Source organism: Anolis sagrei, chromosome 1 (assembly GCF_037176765.1).
Source record: "Anolis sagrei isolate rAnoSag1 chromosome 1, rAnoSag1.mat, whole genome shotgun sequence".
Taxonomy (NCBI): Eukaryota; Metazoa; Chordata; class Lepidosauria; order Squamata; family Dactyloidae; genus Anolis; species Anolis sagrei.
This window is the reverse complement of record NC_090021.1, coordinates 153903660-153919625: the sequence shown is the minus strand read 5'-3', so window position 1 is coordinate 153919625 and position 15966 is coordinate 153903660. Positions and strand designations below refer to the sequence as shown.

Below are 15966 nucleotides of genomic sequence, written 5' to 3'. Positions count from 1 at the left end.
GTTTATTTAATGTATATGCTTTTTGAAAATATACTCTTATAATTGTTCTGGAATATTTTTATGGAAGGTAGAGTGGGCCTGGTTGCCAGGTTAGAAAGTGTGTTGTTTCCTGAATCCTTCCTTTGTATATTTATGTGTAGCCTTGTGATATGGTCTAAGCACTAATCAATTAAAAATATTATTTATTTATTATTTATATGTAGCCAACCTGTCAGTATGTGGAGGGAGGGAAATGGGGTTTAGAAAAACTCTCTTTGGATTAATGTTATATCCAGCTATCAGAGGTGGAATTAAGGGCTGACACTCCCTCTTTTGACTTCCAAATCTATCTTGTGGCCCATTTCTTCAAGTACGGATAATTCCACAAATTTGGGAACCATCTACTTGCCATACAATGCACCACTCCTCTCTGTTGAACAATATTTCATAGATGCTCTTATCTCAAATCACTGGTAGATGGCACACTAATGTGGCAAATACAAAATTCACAAGCAGGTACGTGCTGGTGGATGCTGAGAAGAGAATCAGAAAGTAGGAGTGCTCCACCTTTTACGTGCCAGTTTTCTCCACGATGCTTTCATATTTTCTAGCTTTTGTATTGAAGTGAAAGGTAGAGAGTCTGATTGCTGAATGGATCAAGCAACACCTCCTACATACTTCAGGTGTGACGGATCCCTTACCAATCCCTGGGATTAGTCTCTAAAAAGGTAAGGTTTATTTTTTTCCCTTTGCTAAAGCAATAGCATGCAGTCATATAATAATGGTGCTCCACGCAGTCATGCCGGCCACATGACCTTGGAGGTGTCTACGGACAACGCCGGCTCTTCAGCTTAGAAATGGAGATGAGCACCAACTCCCAGAGTCCAACAGGACTGGACTTAATGTCAGGGGAAAACCTTTACCTTTACCTTTACCTAAAGCAATAGGAGGGAAGCTGCACTTTGTTTGTCAAGCCACAAGGTGGAACTCTAACCCTAATATTTTTAGCTGTCTTTATTTTTTTAAATAATAACACAACACCTCTGGAGAACTCACTTGGATGGCTGGTAGTTATTGAGTATTGACTCATTAGAAATTACATGGATTAGGTTCATTGGTTGCTATGTCCATTTCCGTCTCACTTCAATTATCTTGCATTCCTTTGCCTGCCTTCACGGGCCAAGCCAAAATTACAACTATTTTTTTAATTTTGTATCAAAAACATTGTATAAATTAGTATAAAACTGATAAAAATAGAAGGCGCGCAGGCAGCTAAATATCTTTTGTCCAAAAACAGGCAACAGCAACAGCATTGTCTGTAGCCTCCAACAATTCTTCCTCTGTACATGAGGCAGGGCACAGTGGACAAGCATACAGATGCGGAGTTGTCTGTTCTGCTCCACAGTCACACAAGGTGTGGGATTCTTTTAGGTGGTCCTATTTTGCCAGGTTGTCTTTTGATCTGCCCACTCCACTTCTGAGTCTGTTCAGGGACTTCCAAGTTGCCCATTCTTGGTTTGATCCTGGAGGAAGACCCTCGCGGGGGGCCAACTAGTTGGGATTTCCTGGTTTAGCTGCCCAGAGGGATACCCTTGCTGTTGCTGGGGGGACGCCAAGAGGAGTGGTAGTTCTCATAAAGCTTTTCCTTTATGAGACACGGAAAGAGCCTCCTCGAAGGCTGAGTAAACACAGTCGGGCGTCCCCCAGGCAACGTTTCTCATAAACGGCTAATCTTTCCAAATCCAAAAACATTGCTTTTAACATTTGAAATTACAACTAATGATCATTGGTGTAAAGGTGAATTCACGTTGTAAAGTTTTGCAAGAAGAGTCACATTTCCCTACTAGATAAAGTAGATTAAAGAGGAAATAATGGTGATTCCATATGTCTTGGCAAATATTTATACATCTCGTCTAAAAATACGTAACAGAAGGTATGGTCTTAGCTAGAACGACACAGTTAAACAGATGTCATATGTAAAGTATATTAGTGGCAGATCCCTTGTACATTAAGCGAAGATGCCCTTAGGAAACATAGGCAAAGATGGGAAGGAAGCACTTTCACCCATGAAGGCTAAGTCAAGGCATGACTGTTCTGGTACAGCTGTACCAGGAGCTCCAATTTTGTTTGCTTTGCATTGAATGTTTGTTTGCAGTCTTAAGTTTCAGAGACTCTGCAGATAAGTGGCTTCTTTTGGTTGCAGTTATAGGGCAAGCCACCTGTCCATCATCGTTGAGTTTGGTCCCACCCCTTGCTCAGGGCAATTGGGAAGGGAAGGGGGCCATTTTTTCAGTTAGTCTCAGCTAGGAAGTCAATGTACAGGACGTGTACAGACTTTCTCCTGTACAAAGGCTTCAACCCTTAAGACTTCCTGGGAGAGAACAGTCTTAAGAACATCTAAAGATTCCCAAAGGTTCCAGGGAAACAGCCTTACAGCCCTGAGGAATTTCGGAGGGAATAACAACTTTAAACACCAAGAACTCCAGCTAAGTGACTACAGGCCTACTGGTACGTCCACTCGGTTTTGAGACACAGTTCAGCCCGGTAGTGGATCTACATCAGTTAGGTCTAGGTTCACAGTCAGCCTGGAAGGAACTAGAAAGGGATTTTCCTTGGAAGTAAAGCAAAGAAACAGTTACAAGCCACCAGTTATTTGAAAGCTGGAAGCATTTGTTTAATCTTTGAAGACAAAAGAAGTTTCCGTTTAATTGTTCATCAATAAAAGACTTTGTTGTATTTAAGCTCAAGCCTTCTAAAGACTGTTTAATGGGGGAAAATTCTCTAAGGGCTTCTCTTCGGGCCCCCTGGCTTCCCGTTGGGTTAAAGTTGCACGTCCTCTTATAAAAGCACTTCGTTTCAAGCCCAGAGGCGACAGAACAATGACATAGTATCCCACCAACTGTGGCTGGATCATATGTGCCATAGAACCAGATCTGGCAGGTACCACAAGGGCCGAATTGTCCAACTCTCTCTCAACCCACTTCTTCTTTATCATCTGCTTTATCTTTGACCAGTCTTTCTTGTTCTTCCCTCTCCACTGTAGATCTCAACTGCTTCACTGCTACGGGTTCTTTTTCAGGTGAAGTGCAATTTTCAATAGTAAGCAAACAGTATTTTGGTGCCCCCCCCCCCCCAACCAATCACTGATATATATTTTCTGTTCGTCGTGGGAGTTCTGTGTGCCATATTTGGTTCAATTCCATCATTGGTGGAGTTCAGAATGCTCTTTGATTGCAGGAGAACTATACATCCCAGTAACTACAACTCGCATATGTCAAGCTCTATTTTCCCCCAAGAGCGCCTCAAGAGTGCCCCTGGGCAAAATCAACTATACTGCAAATGCTTACTTTGCGTAATGGGTTGAGCCGTCCCTGGTGAAGTGCTCACAGAAACCACCTGAGAATAAAGTGGCAATGGCTTCCTCCTTTTTTTGAATAGATGGTCTTAGTGGACAATTCTTCATTGGAGGTTGGACGAGAATCTTTCAGGAATGCTTTGTTATAAAGGCCAGCATGGCAGATGGTTGAAGACTTTTTCAACCCTTTACAATGTATGATCCTACATGATCATAAAGCAAGTTATTCCAAGTTTGCCAGTATCCCAGATAATCCAAAGAAATCCACCTGCTGGGTTGCATTTCCTCTCCTTTCCTTTTTTACCTCTACCTGTAATGTTTGTTTGTGGGATTAACAGAACTCAAAAACCACTGGACAAATTGACACCAAATTTGGACACAAGACACCTAACAACCCAATGTATGTCCTTCACTGAAAAAAAAATGATTTTGTCATTTGGGAGTTGTAGTTGTTGGGATTTATAGTTCACCTACAATCACAGAGCATTCTGAACCCCACCAATGATGGAATTGAACCAAACCTGGCACACAGTTCTCCCTTGACTAACAGAAAATACTACAAAGGTTTGGTGGGCAGTGTCCTTTGGTTTTGGAGTTGTCGTTCACCTACATCCAGAGATCACTGTGAACTCAAACAATGATGGATCTGGACCAAACTCTACATGAATATTCAGTCAGCCCAAATGTGAATACTGGTGGAGTTTGGGGAAAATAGACTCTTGACATTTGGGAGTTGTAGTTGCTGGGATTTACAATTCACCTACAGTCAAAGAGCATTCCGAATCCCACCAACAATGGAATTGAACCAAACCACCCACACAGAACCCCCATGTGGGCCACAGCAACACATAGCAGGGGATGGCTAGTATACACACACCTCTGAAATTAATTCAGCTGGTTCAGCTTCATAACAAATAAACAACTCAATGTATGTGTGTCTGGTGGGACTAAAACATTAAGGAGCCTGCATAAGGCATTTTATGTTGTTCCACAGAAGAAGAAAATGTCTCTTTCTACAAAAGTATCACCAATTGGTCTTGGTCTTGTGTAATGATACACGTGTGTATTGCAACCAGTAGTTGCAATACATGGTAAAAAATGCAGTCCTTATAGAAATGGCTTCTTCTATGATTATGCCAAGCAGCCTATTCTTCAAATATGTTTTCAAAGTACTTTCTAAATACTTCGGCCTAAAAATTAAAACACTGCTTTGGTTAATTGTGCAGACAGTTTCAAAATAATCCCCTTGTATTAAGAAACAGGGAATGGTAAGAAGAAAGCTATCATATTTGCAGTTTTGAAAAATGTGAAATAATTATGTTGCATAACCACTGAAAGAAAGAATGGAAGCAATTATTTAGTTACTTCTCAAACTTTTATTCTTATTCTGCTTGTTTTCTCGTTTTTTTCCTTTTTCTTCTTATATATACTTGTGTTTGAAGACTTTTAGTGTATTTGGAATCTCTCTCTCTCTCTCTCTCTATATATATATATATATATAATATCGTTTGAAATGGTCATATTTATTATTTATTTATTTACAGCTTTTATATTCCGCCCTTCTCACCCCGCAGGGGACTCAGGGCGGATTACAGTGCACACATATATGGCAAAAATTCAATGCCAATTTTTGACATACAAACATATACAGACATACACAGAGGTTATTTAACTTTTTCTGGCCGCCAGGGGAGCTGTCGCTTTCATCGTCCATCTGCGACGCTGATGAAGCACTTCCGCATTCCCCGCATGCTTCCCCGCTGGAATGCTTTGCTGGAGTCTTCTTTATGGCCTCATAAATCAGTTAATTTAGCCTTCCCACACTTTAAGGTAGTACCTTATTTTCCTACTTGACAAATGCAACTGTCTTTCGGGTTGCAAAGGTCGACAACAGGCTACACACAATTGGTTGGAAACCCACTCCAGCCTGGGCTGGCTTTGAACTCATGACCTTCTTGGTCAGAGTGATCTTAATGCAGCTGACACTCAGCCAGCTGCGCCACAATCCCATATATGACTGATCAAATAAATAATTATATATATCTCATAGATTCCAATTATTGTTACCTTGATTATAGGTACTGTGATCAAAGTACTGTATATGTTAATGTGATACAGTGCAGCTTACTTTTTCACATTACCAGAAAAAAGTAAAAAAAAAAAAAAGATGTTGCATTTAGTGTAAAGGATTCTTTATTTCCGGTTCAGAAAAAACCGATAACACACATGTGACCATTTGGGAGTGAGAGTTCTTGTCTGTTGAGTTATAATATAAGTTGACACAGTTCATTAGCCTTTCCTTCCTTGCCAATGGCAAGCTGAGGAGCTGCAGATCTCCTTACACATAAATGTGACAAATACCATCAGAACATCAACTCTACAGGCACATATCTACATAGTCTGTTTTTACACACACACTCACACTTGGTCATTCAGTGACCAGGACTTTATGGAGCCATATGGACGAAACATCTAGTAAAAACATTTCTTTCATACAGCAGAAATTTTTAGACAATGGAGTGGTTTATTTATGCAGCCAACAAAGAAATGCCACATTCGAACATCATTCACTTTAGGGACACACTTTATGTTCTTGTGAAAGATACTAGAACAGAAGAAATGTACAAAATAACCGTCTTCATTAAACTGCACTAATTGTACAGAAATAGAGGTTTCTGCCCTGCTCCCACTCAACAACCAGCAAGTATAAATAAAGAAAAGGCAGCAGAGAGATCAGAGAAGTGACAAGTTCATCATCAAAGAGGGACAGGCAACAGCTTAATAAATGTTTTTCCTTTGCAAATGGCAGCTGAGAGAGCAATCTCAATTGGGACACCGGAGGTGGCTAAACTCGTGTCCATCATCTGAATTAGACTACTGTTTGCTATTAAAAAGAAACCAATTTATCATACAATTGCTGATTTAATGATGAAAGTTAAGTGTATTTTGGTCCTCATTCTTCTGGGATGTTAACCCAATTTGGTGTTAGCAACAGGAGTTTCTGCCTCTGATGATGCACAGATAATACAGGGTGAGGCAGCATAACTTCCTTTTTTAAAATGCGCGCCATTCAGTTGGTTGAAGACGTAGCGGAGCGGTAGTGGTCTCGTTCGAGAGGCGGGAGTATAAAGTTTTGTCCTGGCACAGTTCAGTCGCCATCATGCATTGGAACAGTGAGGAGCGGGCTTTTGCCGTTGAGGCCTACTTTTCGAGCGGATTTGGAGTGGCTGGTCCGCTCTCCAGATTTGGCCCCTTGTGATTTTTTTCTATGTGGTTTTTAAAAATCCCGGGTTTATGTGAACCGTCCAAGGACACAACAAGATTTGAAGACCAACATCCAGGAAGAAATTGCCAACATAATGCTTGCTATGCTGGCAGGAGTAATGACAAACTCCAGAAATCAGTATACTCAGTGAATGGAGAATGGGGGACGTCACCTACCGAATGTGATCTTCAAAACTACATAAAACAAAACTTTAGGTATGCGCCTACATTATAAAAAAAAATCTGATTCATACAATGGGTTGTATTAAGTTTTGAGAAAAGGAAGTTATGCTGCCTCACCCTGTACATGCAGGAAAAACAAGCATTGGTCAACAGCTGAACGGATCACAATTGAGCAGGTCAAAAGCACCTTAGGTGGGTTACAATAAGGCAGGTGGTGTCATAGCTCTTGTTTATAATCCTGGACTTCTTTGACCTTCCATGCTGGGTGAAATATTCATCTCTACATGGAGCAATGGTTCACTTTCAGTGCAGCAGCAGCAAACCAGGTTCCACCTGCATTTCATGATGGATTAGTACAGAAAATCCCAGAAGGTGTTGTAACAGTACTGTAAGCGTGACATTTAATTTCCCGCTAAAACAAAGAAGTGCCACAGAAGGATATTAAGGTAGTTTCATTCACACAGGAGAAGAGTGGGGAGATTTTAAAATAAACACAAATTAGATTCATATTTCTACCCATTGGAAACAATTTGGCCACTTGGAGGTCGCATTAAATGAAGTCAACTTCTGATAGTTTAGCAAGAGTGATACTGAGCAGGATGGTGATTGTCAATCTCCCACTGGAGATTAGAATTGCCCCTTCTCTCCTGACTTTTAGAAAATTGGTGAAAACTTGGCTCTGGAATTTAGCATTTGATGAGTGAGCCAAGAACTTCTGGACACACAGACGGATGGTAATGAATTGTGATATCTTTTGGATGACTTGGCTTTATGTAATTATATGATTGCTTTTAATGTATTTTATGTATTAATGTGTTATATGGTGCGGTGTTTTAAACTACTGTTTTTGAATCGTGTTGTAAACCAGCCTGACTCCCTCTCTAGAGGTCGAGAAGACTGGTATATAAAAGTTCTAAATAAATAATAAAATAAATAAACTGACCTCTGAAACTTTACTTATGTCTTGATTGTGACCATTCAGATTCACAAAATAGCAACCAGTGAGAAAAATATTGGATAGGGAGTAATCCCGATAGTGATCTCTACTAGATCAGACAAAAGGAGGGAGTAGCAGGATCTTTAGAGCAGGGGTCCTCAAACTTTTTAAACAGAGGGCCAGGTCACAGTCCCTCAAACTGTTGGAGGGCCAGATTATAATTTGAAAAAACCATGAATGAATTCCTATGCGCACTGCACATATCTTATTTGTACTGCAAAAAAACCTTAAAACAATACAATAATTAAAATGAAGAACAATTTTAGCAAGTATAAACTTATTAGTATTTCAATGGGAAGTGTGGTCCTACTTTTGGTTGATGAGATAGGATTGCTGTTGTTGTTGTGGGCTTTCAAGTCGTTTAAGACTTAGGCTGACTCTGAGCGAGGGCCGGGTAAATGACCTTGGAGGGCCACATCCGGCCCCCGGGCCTTAGTTTGCTATAGAGACTGAAATCTATATGAATGAATGCAGAGGAAAGGCTCATCCTTGTCAGCTCTTCTTTGCTGAAGTAGCAACCCATGACACCTGATCTGAGTTGTACGGCATGTGGCATGAAGATGAGTCATGGAAGAGGCTGCATTCAGCACACAAAATCCTCGTCCAAGTATGGACATTCATTAGACCACTCCAAAGGTCACAAAATAGTGTGCAGGTTTGCCCCAGGCACAGTCAGGCCATTGTATGCTAATCAAGGTGGTCAGTTGAAACATTCACACCTAGCTCCAGCAGACAATAGTCCTTTGTCCCACCCTGGTCATGCCACAGATATATAAACCCTTTTGCCTAGTTCCAAACAGACCTCACTACCTCTGAGGATGCTTGCCATAGATGCAGGCGAAACGTCAGGAGAGAATGCCTCTAGGCCATGGCCATATAGCCCGAAAAAACCTACAACAACCCAGTGTGCAGGTTTTCAAACCATCCAGAACTCTTCATCAGACTAGATCAGGATTGGGACAGTGACTTTCTCCATGTGTTGTTAGGTTGCCATTTCCAGCATTCCTCATAACTCACTAGTTTGGCCCGGTCTGATGGGACCTGCAGTGCAACATCAGGAAGGGGGAAATGCACCTCGTGCTATATAGTAAACAAAAGAGTGCAGCAGGGAAGAGAAAAGCTAGATAGTGTTAAGCTCAGCGAGTGTATAGTCTGATCAGTCTTAAAATGGAATGTAGGATAAGATCCAGACATTCAAATTAGGTTGGAAACAATGAAACACTTCAGCTGTCTTGAAGCTCAGCGTTTCTACCAATTTACATGCCTTGATTCTTCCCCCACTCTGTAACTGTGCATCATTGTTTAGTTCCTTTTACTTTTCAATAATAGTATCCACACCTAACTTGCTTGACATTAACTAAATGTTTAAAATATGAACTGGTATCCCAGCAATTGTAGCTATTGTTTGTAGTTAACCTTCATCTTTGTATGGCTCTTAAAATCGTTGTTTTGATGTATGAGACAGTCTTGTCATAAGTGGAATGTTAGTGCCACATAGCACAGAGTCTGGCAACAGAGCAACCCCTTTTGGGACAGACAAAAACACACACTGAAAAGGAAAATGTTTTTGGACTTCAATCCTCTTAAAATGCCCTCAATTGCATTATTTTTTATAAAATGCCCTCACTTGCATTATTTTTATAAAATGCCCTCACTTGCATTATTTTTAAACGTCATAGCTACATTGACAAACATGTCTGCATCCACAAATCTAGTTTTCTTTCTTTTGTTGACACTTCGTTTTCACTGCAAAAGGTTTCTTGTTTCAGCAAACGATACCTCCCAGTAGGCTTGGTTCATACAAAGGAGACCAGCAAATCGCAAAAACTTTTTTTAAAAAAAGATATATACCTAATGCAGCCTAAAGCAACAGTGTTTTCTTGTATTTTGCAAACGAAACACGGGCAAGGTCCAGCCCCCTACAAAACTGCTGATCTGTGCCACCATTTCGAAGTGAATTTGTATTCTTTTTCAAGCACTTCTTGCCTTCCACACACACACAAACACACACAGGCTATTTTGAGAGTGGGAGGAGAAAGGGAGAAGTTGCAGACACCCTGGTTTGGTGTCATATTGCACTTCTATAATTACAAAATTATACTTATTTATTAAGCACTATTTAGCATGTATTTAAATAATTTCTTATTTATTTAAATATGTACTCAGTTGTAAATTAGGTTTGCAGGAAGAATTAAGTTTAGAAAAGTTACTCATGAACAAATTTCTTTTTATAACTTTCTAGACTATGTAGTAAACTACCATGTACAGGCAGTCCCTGGGTTACAAACAAGATAGGTTCTGACAGGCTTGTTCTTATGTTGAATTTGTATGTAAGTCAGAGAATGTACATTTTTGCAGTGCAACTCGAGCAAAATTTGGGTGGTTTTTTTTTTTTTGATAGCATAGTCTTATAAAGTTTGTAGGATTTTATTGTGTATTTTATATTGTATTTAATAATCAGGTGTTTGTGTATTTATTTATTTGACTTGCCTTGTATGTGAAAAACCTATGGTCTAAGCATCGAATAAACTTACTATAAAGTTTGTTTTACTGTCTGCGTCCCTGTTCAGAAACCCTTGTGCCAGCATAGAATCATAGAATCAAAGAGTTGGAAGAGACCTGATGGGCCATCCAGTCCAACCCCCTGACAAGAAGCAGGAATATTGCATTCAAATCACCCCTGACAGATGGCCATCCAGCCTCTGTTTAAAAGCTTCCAAAGAAGGCGCCTCCACCACACTCCGGGGCAGAGAGTTCCACTGCTGAACGGCACAGGACTGCTGACCAAAAGGTGAGAGGTTTGAATCCAGGGAGTGTGGTGAGCTCCTGTCCGTCAGCTGCAGTTTCTATGCAGGGACATGAGAGAAGCCTCCCACAGGATGGTAAAACATCCAGAGTCTCCTGGGCAATGTCCTTGCAGACAGCCAGTTCTCTCACATCAGAAACGACTTAAAGTTTCTGAAGTCACTCCTAATACAAGTTTTTTTTTACGAATCATTGCAATTCTAGGTTCAACCTCTGATGGAATGTGAAAGGCTAACTAAAAGGAAAAAAAGAGATGAGAGCAGGGGACAGTCTGTATAGAAAGCATGCAAAAGAAGAATGGGGAATGTCATGTTTCCTGCAAGACTGTAGTATAAGCTGAAAGAAAATGGTACTAATAAATTGGAACGAGCTGGGGAGGACCCAATGGCACAGCACATTTAATTCCTAGCATCATCAGTTACAGGGGACCCATTTGCAAGTAATATATAGAGAACAGGTATAGATAACCCGGAAAACAACTGCCAGCAGCTGCCAATCAAAATAAATAATACTGGGTTACTGAGGACAGCGTTGTATGACCCAGCACAAGGTGGTTTCCTGCATGCATAATAGCCATCTCCTAGTTTAAAGTTCCACAAGGCACCTGAGGAATTTTGCATTGCCCATATTCAAATGCTGCGTTTGCTTGTTGGCAAGGTACAAAAGGACATGTGTTGCAAAATGTACTCAGCTCACTGGGGGAGCAAGGATAGGATGACCTTGGATTGGGTCCAGGGGCTGCCCGGTACATAAACAGAGAAATTGCTTGCTGCCAACAGCACTTATCCTGTGCAGTTGTCAGCTGCTTGCCATCTTGATTCCTCCTTTGAATTATGAAGAGAGATAGAGACATAGAGAAACACCCTTACAGCCATTTGGTAGAGATAAGAAGTGGGAAACCAGGGTAGTTTAGGGCTCTTCTACACTGATCAATAAAGCAGGCACAATTCAACTTGAGACACCATACTGGATCTGCTTTGTAACATGACAGGGGCTCCCTGAACCACCTCTGAGCAGCAGGGACACCCCACTTCCCAATAACTTCCTTCTCTCAGACTTCTTCGTGAGTCATGAGAGCTACAAGAGGTTGCTGGACCTCTGAGGTTAAGGTAGGTGTTCATGTTGTGGCTTCAGCCAGTCATGGCACAAGTAGAGGGGAGGAGGGACAGTCTGCCATGGCTTCCAGACAGCATAATTCTCACTAGCGTAGTGGTCACCCAGAAGTAGGGGTATTCAGACTAAGCGAATTTAAGTTGTCGTGGGACTCAATTGGATGCTTACCACCACTAAAGCTCCCCACACAGAACACTGATATGCCAGAGAAGAGGCTGTGGTTAGCTTTCAGGAATACTCATTTTCTAACTGGAGGGATTTCTCCCCTTCCACTTGACCTTCACTAGCAGTCTCAAGACGTTGAGCCCAGACAAGACATTGCAGAAAACAAATGCCTACTATATTCTCTTTGCACTATTTGTTTACACACACACTTGTCTAGTCACTTTCTGATTTTTAGTGCCTTGACATTAACTGCACTCGGAATAATGTGCATGGTCCTGGTCACCTACCAAACATCTAAATCAGGGGTCCTCAAACTTTTTAAACAGAGGGCCAGGTCACAGTCCTTCAAACTGTTGGAGGGCCGGATTGTAATATGAAAAAAACATGAATGAATTCCTATGCACACTGCACATATCTTATTTGTAGTGCAAAAAAACCCTTAAAAACAATACAATAATTAAAAGGAAGAACAATTTTAACAAATATAAACTTAATTACTATTTCAACGGGAAATGTGGACCTGCTTTTGTCTGATGAGAGAGTGTTGTTGTTGTTGTTGTTGTTGTTGTGTGCTTTCAAGTTGTTTCAGACTTAGGTTCACCCTGAGTGAGGGCTGGTAAATGACCTTGGAGGGCCGTATCTGGCCCTCGGGCCTTAGTTTGAGGACCCCTGATCTAAATAAAGTACATGAAAGGTAAGCCATAGTTATTAGTATTTGTATCAACTACCCTAGGAAGGTGGGCTGTAATATTTGGGTCCTTTGAGGTTAGGGGGGAAAGGCAGCATTATTATTATTATTATTATGTTTATTTATACCCCACTTTTTATCACCACAAAGGGGACTCAAAAATATTATGTGCAATGTAGATACAATGGAAAGATACTTTTCCCAACCAAAGTTTTACATTTCAAAAATGGATATAGGTCTATATTCTGTGTACGGGTTCCAATCATAATACGTCTATCGAGTCTATTGTGTTAACTAACCATTAAGCATTTATTTAATTGGTTAACACTAATTGGGATCAGCAACTGGATTAAGCCATTCTGTCTGATTTGGCCTCTACTGCCTGCGGATCTCTTCTCGCTATTTTACTATTGCAAATTTGTTACTCGAAAAACTCAGATGTTTCCCAGAGGAACAATGAATTTACAAATTCTACAGATCAGATTAATTCAGTGGTCAGGAAAGGGTTTATTTCAACTGTTTCATTTCTTGTTGGAAATTGTGAAAAATCAACTGAGGATTTAACCCACTGGTAACACAGGGAGTGAAACTGCTGAGCTGCTGAACCTGTTGACCAAAAGTTGGCAGTTCGAATCCAGGGAGCGAAGTGAGTTCCCAGTGTTAGCCCCAGCTTCTACCAGTCTAGCAGTTTGAAGGCGTGCAAGTGTGAGCAGATCAAATTTGGGAAGGTAACAGTGTTCCATGCAGTCATGCTGGCCACATAACCTTGGAGGTATCTACAGACAACGCCGTCACTTCGGCTTAGAAATGGAGAAGAACATCACCCCCCAGAGTCAGACACGACTAGACTTAATGTCAGGGAAAACCTTTACCTTTACCTGCAACTGAGGATATCAAGTTTCCTAAATTAGGCCCCATCTACATTGTCATATAATGCATTATATGATCACTGTAGACTCATATAACGCAGTTCAATGTACTTAAAGCACTACATAATGCATTATATGGTCACTGTAGATTCATATAATGTGGTTCAATGCAGTTAAACCACATTATATGAACCTACACTGATTATGTAATGCACTTTCAAACTTCATTATATGGCAGTGGAGATAGGACCTTAAATGATGGAGCTGTTTGCAGGCTATGTAACTCATGTGCAGAATGCAAACTGGTACCAAGATAAGGAATGCTGGGCATTGCCTTTCTCTGGAATGTAATCCTCTGGATAAACTAAGTTTATCTGTTCCATACAGAAGCCTCAGTTCATATGCCTGCCATTCACAGAGGAAAAAATTGCAAGTCAGGCACTGCAACAAGATCAAAGACTGTAAGTATACAGTCCTACTGGTATAATAAAGCAGCAAATTAAGCAAGGGGGAGGTGCAATTTTATACTTAATGATTAGCCAACAGAAAAGCAATGGGATTATATTTACAGATTGCATGATTGCTGCAGGAGAACCTGGCAGAGCAAACTGGACTGCCTTGACTGGCTATTCGAGAGCATCTCTCAAGCAACATTATTTTCATGGTAATAGAAGATAATAAATACATTTTACTATATTCCACACAAAAAGGAGACCTTTCAGGACAGTGAAAATGTGGAAAATTTACACAAGGCCTTGCTCGAATCTCCATTCTAATGAATAAAAAGCAAAATCAAGGCATGCTCACATGAAGCTTAAATACACAACACCAAGGCAAACACAGAATGCACACTCACATTACAAATGCAACTTGCCTGCATAAACTGTCAGATGTTAACAAAAAGAGCTGGGAAAGGCTCAAAGGCAAGCTCAGCCTCTTGCGTGAATGTTGCCAAGGGAATGTCACTGTGAACATGTTTACACAGTAACAAATTGAGATTCAGCCACTTGCCATTTCTTATTCAGACCATCTAAACCAGGCATGGGCAAACTTTGGGTCCTCTAGGTGTTTTGGACTTCAACTCCCACAATTCCTAACAGCCTCAGGCCCCTTTCTTTACCTGCTCAGCTGCTTAAGCGAAAGGGCCCTGAGGCTGTTAGGAATTGTGGGAGTTGAAGTCCAAAACACCCAGAGGGCCCAATGTTTGCCCAACACCAAGGCAAACACAGTCCAAAACCCCTGGAAGGCCCAAGTTTGCCCATGTCTGACCTAAACAGTCTTTTAAAATGATCAATTGCTCAATACAGGTGATTGTTTGACGTGTCATGTGGAAAGCAGACGTAAAAATTAAAAAATTATAGGACACATAGGTTGGATCTCTTCCATTCTGATTCTCAAAGGCAGATATTGTCACAATACAGGCTTTGGAGTGAAGGTAGCTTGCCCCCCTCCCCAAACTGTTTTTGCAGTTTTCAACCTGGACTATTATTTTTTCTGGCCAAAAAAAACGAAGAGCAAACAATCTCTCCATAAAACTTCTAGAAGGGACGATTCACTTATTAAATAAGTTGCATTCTCCTCCCATGAACTGTCAAGGTAGTTTTAAAAACCTAGACATAACACCATAACAACCCATTTTACAAAAAGAGAAGGGAGCTTCCAGCCCTTCTGTTTTTATTGTCTTTTGCTTTGGGGTTTTTTTTTGTGTTAGAGGGGGGTTGTCTATGTGGCCGCCAGTGAGTCCAGTGGCAGAAAATCCACTTGCACCCTGAGACCTCAGGAGTTTTCCATCCATCCATTCATTTGTTTTTTTCTGATTTCTCCAAGAAATCTTCTAAAGTACAACGTAAGAAGTGTGATGCAATAACAGGAGAAACTGAGACTAACATGGTGACCTCGCTGGGTAAGGTTTAACTTCAGCCATCTGTCTTACCTCTCTATGTCAACAAAAGAAAAAAAACTTTGCTGAAATGGCTTTCTTTCGCACTGGTATGTGTGTGTGTGCCATAATTTGCACAAGCACACATGCACGTGACACATCAGTATCCTATTGCAGGAAGGGTTATTTTTCCTCTGAGTGGGGAGGAGGCACACCATACACACACACACATACTTACATAACACTGTTATACATACTCACTCAGTAGTCTGCAGCTGGCTACCATTTGTGTCCCCTACCACCCAAGAAGGAAAAGGATGTATCTGCTGAACTCCAAATGGCCAAACAGTACCTGCTCAGAGTACAAAATACAATACAGGGTCAGCAGGGTGTCCCCCTTCCCCCATCCATCACATTCATAGGACTGATTCTTTTGATTCAATATCTTTTGTGCTTGCCGATAGACTGCTAGATGACACATCCTGGTTCTGGTGCATGACCAAAGGTGATGTTTCCCCCTCAGCCTTGACGTTTGGAACAGCTTCCACATGGACTTCACTCAGTTCTGCCTGCTTCTCCTTGGTTTCCTTTTCATTCAGGTAGTGAAGGATACCAGCCCCAAAGGCATCCCCTTCTACGTTCACAACTGTGGTGGTCCGGTCCCTGGTG

General features: G+C 41.0%; 1 protein-coding gene across 1 annotated transcript in view; it reads right to left on the bottom strand.

Moving 5' to 3' along the window:
* Positions 1–5509: 5509 nt before the first annotated feature.
* Positions 5510–15966, bottom strand: part of SLC1A4 (solute carrier family 1 member 4) — a 43860-nt gene continuing 33403 nt past the window's right edge. The window contains exon 9 of the mRNA XM_060784410.2: positions 5510–15960. Within this exon, the coding sequence (XP_060640393.2) occupies positions 15714–15960 (247 nt within the window). The 3' untranslated portion in view covers positions 5510–15713. The remainder of the gene's footprint in view (positions 15961–15966) is intronic.